This window comes from Brassica oleracea, chromosome C3 (assembly GCF_000695525.1).
Source record: "Brassica oleracea var. oleracea cultivar TO1000 chromosome C3, BOL, whole genome shotgun sequence".
NCBI lineage: Eukaryota > Viridiplantae > Streptophyta > Magnoliopsida > Brassicales > Brassicaceae > Brassica > Brassica oleracea.
The window spans coordinates 33,343,525-33,349,065 of record NC_027750.1 but is presented as its reverse complement, the minus strand read 5'-3'; the positions used below and the strand labels follow the sequence as shown (position 1 = coordinate 33,349,065).

Genomic DNA, 5,541 nt, shown 5'->3' with positions numbered 1-5,541 from the left:
ATCCTCACTTAATTAAGATAATAATAAATATGCTATATTAAAAGATATTGATTTTTGGAAACTTTTAGAATAACAGAATTCATATCTAATTTACAAAATAAATGATAGAAAAGAAAAAGTAAAAATCCTTGATTTTTTTGTAGTAATCTACCAAATAAGTATGATAAAAATCCATAAAAATATGATATTTAAAGAATCAACATAATTTTATCAATTTCACAATAACCAAAAAGGGAAAGAAAAATAAATAACTGAAAAGACCCTTGTGCCCCAAGCCAGAATATAAAGTATATAAATACATTCTTCTAAGCCTTAGGGTTTTTGTCGTTCTCCACCTTTTCTCTTTAACCTAGACGCTTTCTTCCCTTCTTCTCCATGGACAATAAGTCTGCCACCGCTGCTGAAGCAGATCCTTCTGTGATCGAAGCCACAACGCATCTAGAGGAAGTTAACAGAGAGCCGAAAGATGTTTTGGAGAAACATAAGAAAGACATGGCTGAGAAGAAAATATCTGATGTGATGGAGATATTGCAAGGAGTGGCTGATCGTCTTCAGAAGATGGAAGAAAAGATGGATAGTCGTCTTCAAAAGATGGAAGAAAAGGTGGATTTGTTGATCTCATCGTTTAGTGTAAAAGCGGAGGCAGATAACATGTCTATCGATCAATTCTCTTTTGGCCAGGAATCTGGTGAAAGGTATAGTAATGACCGTTTTGGTCGTTTTTCAGATGGTCCTGGTCAGGAGCCTTATAATCGGTTTTTATTTGGTCCTGGTCCTGGTCAGGAGACCTATGACGGTTTTGGTCGTGTTTTCGATGGTCGTGGTCGTGGTCAGGAGACCGATGACCGTTTTGGTTGTTTTTTCGATGGTCCTGGTCGTGGTCAGGAAACCGATGACCGTTTTGGTCGTTTCTTCAACGGACGTGGCCGTGCTCTTAATGTTGGTGGTCGTTTAAGAGGTGGTCGTTGTGGCGGTCAAGGCTACTGTGGCGCTTGTTGAGCTAATATGGGGAAGAAGAAACCTAGTTTGCTACTCAGCGACGAGCCTACGACGACTATCTTCGACGATTAGGAGTGGAAAGCTTTTTCTTAGAATGAGAGGAATCTCTTTGGTATTTTAGCTTGTGAATCATTGCCACCTTTTCACTACAAGAAAACAGTGACATACCGAGGGAAAAAATCGTTGGTATGTCGTCGGAATAACGTTATTCCGACGACATACCGACGATTTTTTCCCTCGGTATGTCACTGTTTTCTTGTAGTGAAAAGGTGGCAATGATTCACAAGCTAAAATACCAAAGAGATTCCTCTCATTCTAAGAAAAAGCTTTCCACTCCTAATCGTCGAAGATAGTCGTCGTAGGCTCGTCGCTGAGTAGCAAACTAGGTTTCTTCTTCCCCATATTAGCTCAACAAGTGCCACAGTAGCCTTGACCGCCACAACGACCACCTCTTAAACGACCACCAACATTAAGAGCACGGCCACGTCCGTTGAAGAAACGACCAAAACGGTCATCGGTTTCCTGACCACGACCAGGACCATCGAAAAAACAACCAAAACGGTCATCGGTCTCCTGACCACGACCACGACCATCGAAAACACGACCAAAACCGTCATAGGTCTCCTGACCAGGACCAGGACCAAATAAAAACCGATTATAAGGCTCCTGACCAGGACCATCTGAAAAACGACCAAAACGGTCATTACTATACCTTTCACCAGATTCCTGGCCAAAAGAGAATTGATCGATAGACATGTTATCTGCCTCCGCTTTTACACTAAACGATGAGATCAACAAATCCACCTTTTCTTCCATCTTTTGAAGACGACTATCCATCTTTTCTTCCATCTTCTGAAGACGATCAGCCACTCCTTGCAATATCTCCATCACATCAGATATTTTCTTCTCAGCCATGTCTTTCTTATGTTTCTCCAAAACATCTTTCGGCTCTCTGTTAACTTCCTCTAGATGCGTTGTGGCTTCGATCACAGAAGGATCTGCTTCAGCAGCGGTGGCAGACTTATTGTCCATGGAGAAGAAGGGAAGAAAGCGTCTAGGTTAAAGAGAAAAGGTGGAGAACGACAAAAACCCTAAGGCTTAGAAGAATGTATTTATATACTTTATATTCTGGCTTGGGGCACAAGGGTCTTTTCAGTTATTTATTTTTCTTTCCCTTTTTGGTTATTGTGAAATTGATAAAATTATGTTGATTCTTTAAATATCATATTTTTATGGATTTTTATCATACTTATTTGGTAGATTACTACAAAAAAATCAAGGATTTTTACTTTTTCTTTTCTATCATTTATTTTGTAAATTAGATATGAATTCTGTTATTCTAAAAGTTTCCAAAAATCAATATCTTTTAATATAGCATATTTATTATTATCTTAATTAAGTGAGGATACACACAATATATATATATATATATATATATATATATATATATATATATATATATATATATTGTGTGTATCCTCACTTAATTAAGATAATAATAAATATGCTATATTAAAAGATATTGATTTTTGGAAACTTTTAGAATAACAGAATTCATATCTAATTTACAAAATAAATGATAGAAAAGAAAAAGTAAAAATCCTTGATTTTTTTGTAGTAATCTACCAAATAAGTATGATAAAAATCCATAAAAATATGATATTTAAAGAATCAACATAATTTTATCAATTTCACAATAACCAAAAAGGGAAAGAAAAATAAATAACTGAAAAGACCCTTGTGCCCCAAGCCAGAATATAAAGTATATAAATACATTCTTCTAAGCCTTAGGGTTTTTGTCGTTCTCCACCTTTTCTCTTTAACCTAGACGCTTTCTTCCCTTCTTCTCCATGGACAATAAGTCTGCCACCGCTGCTGAAGCAGATCCTTCTGTGATCGAAGCCACAACGCATCTAGAGGAAGTTAACAGAGAGCCGAAAGATGTTTTGGAGAAACATAAGAAAGACATGGCTGAGAAGAAAATATCTGATGTGATGGAGATATTGCAAGGAGTGGCTGATCGTCTTCAGAAGATGGAAGAAAAGATGGATAGTCGTCTTCAAAAGATGGAAGAAAAGGTGGATTTGTTGATCTCATCGTTTAGTGTAAAAGCGGAGGCAGATAACATGTCTATCGATCAATTCTCTTTTGGCCAGGAATCTGGTGAAAGGTATAGTAATGACCGTTTTGGTCGTTTTTCAGATGGTCCTGGTCAGGAGCCTTATAATCGGTTTTTATTTGGTCCTGGTCCTGGTCAGGAGACCTATGACGGTTTTGGTCGTGTTTTCGATGGTCGTGGTCGTGGTCAGGAGACCGATGACCGTTTTGGTTGTTTTTTCGATGGTCCTGGTCGTGGTCAGGAAACCGATGACCGTTTTGGTCGTTTCTTCAACGGACGTGGCCGTGCTCTTAATGTTGGTGGTCGTTTAAGAGGTATATAATTCGTTTTCGTTTTTTTTTAAAAAAAATTAAGCGACATAGTTTGGCTCTTTTATAGGTAGTTATGTTAGTAGTTTCTTTTTTAGCGTTAGATAAATAAATAATATAAACGATTTCAATTGTGAGTCTTGTAGAGCACATGTTAAAGTCAGTTGTATGTATGAGTGTGAAGCAAACATCACAGAACTTTAATTACACAAATCCAAATAAACCAAGGCAATTTCATTAGTTCCTCTATATATACTAGAGGATTTTTCCGGGCGTAGCACGGGTATATTATTCACATTTTTGTATGAGAGTATGATATTACGATGATGGACAGTAAAATTGACTCTTTTCATAAAATGAATGGTTAATTTAATATTTTGAAACTGTTCATGTAAAATTTCTGGTATACGATTGACTTTATTATATATATATATATATATATATATATATATATATATGTATATATTTATAATTTATGATCAATTACTTTAAAAGATTTATAATAAGTATTTTCCTTTTTGGTTCAGCAAATATTTATTCATGAATTTATTTGTGTCAAATCAAGTTAAAAGTTTCTTGTATTTGGATAATTTCCATAATTTCCTTTATTAATTTAAAGTTATTTTATATTTTGTGTTGAGTATATATATTGTGTCACTACATATATAAGATGCTTATAAAACAAACTCAAAATTATTAAATAGTAGAACTTACTAATTTCGTAATGGCCAAAAGCCTTCAATAACATATACATATTATACTTGTGTAAGCCACTGGACTTGAAATACAAATCGAAACAACCCAATGATAATATTTTTAGACATCCGTGCATATACATTATGTACCCACGTTTACTCTTATGAGAATGTTTTTCGTTTCCTTTGCTTGGAAAATATTATATATTGCGACGGATGTCACAAGATAGAGATTAACAGATGGATAAACAATAAAGAAAGACACCGAAATTTAACGTGGTTCACCCCTAACGGCTACTTCCACGTGCAAAGAGAGATTTTATTGATGGAGGAATTACAGAGATCTGTCTACAACAAGATTAGATCTAGTTTCTCTACGCCTGCTAACTAGGTTTAGAGGAGGCACAAGATATATATAGTTGTGTCCCAGAAAACCCTAGCACTAGTGGACCTCAAAAAACTAAGGTCCAACAGATTCAAGGCATTATTCAACAAATCTCTACCTTGACTTGAATCCTCCATAATCAGATGTACCAGAATGCACTTCTTCGTGCTCAGAATACAGATGTACCAGACTCTCTCTTTGCTCAGATGTTCCGTCGAACTCAGATGTCAGATGTCCCGTCGGACCATATGCTCCTCAGAGCCAGATGCCCTCACTTGGGCCAGATCCTCTCTTCGAGCCAGATGCCCCTCAGGGCCAAACGCCTATCAGGGCCAGATTTAACAGCTTGAGATGTTTAGCAAATCAAGACAATGCTTGAACTTGCTATGAGGAACCGGCTTAGTGAACATTTTCGCATGATTATCAGCTGTTCCTACCTTGTTCACTTCAATCCTCGTCTCATCTCTAAGAAAATGGTATCTTACATCGATATGCTTGGTTCTCTCATGATGAACCTGATCCTTGGCTAAGTAGATAGCACTTAAGCTATCATAGAACACAGTAGCCTGATCATGATGAAGACCAAGATCACTGACCAATCCTCTCAACCATATTGTATCGATAGGCTTAACATTAAGCATCCCGAATCTTGTCAAGACCTTTTCAATGTAGACCTTTTGTGACAAGAACATCTTATTCTTCGTCCTATCCCTGAAGATCTCTATTCTTAGAATCATCCTCGCAGCACCCAAATCTTTCATCTCAAACTCAGAACTCAACAGTTCTTTCAGCTTCTGAACATAACACTTCTTCTTGGCAGCTATCAGCATGTCGTCTACATACAGCACCAGGTAGATATACAACTCATCCTCCACCTTGCTCATGTAGACACAACATTCATAAGGACTCCTGTCGTAGCCCAACTTGACCATATAGCTGTCAAACCTCTTGTACCACTGTCTAGGAGACTGCTTAAGTCCATACAGCGACTTCCTCAACTTGCACACATGATCTTCTTTACCAGGAAATAGAAAA

At 36.9% G+C, this 5,541-nt stretch overlaps 1 protein-coding gene across 1 annotated transcript; it reads right to left on the bottom strand.

Moving 5' to 3' along the window:
- Positions 1 to 1,407: 1,407 nt before the first annotated feature.
- On the bottom strand, positions 1,408 to 2,031 carry LOC106330429. The gene has a single exon (XM_013768895.1). The coding sequence runs from the start codon at positions 2,029 to 2,031 to the stop codon at positions 1,408 to 1,410; it is 624 nt and encodes a 207-aa protein (XP_013624349.1).
- Positions 2,032 to 5,541: the final 3,510 nt, after the last annotated feature.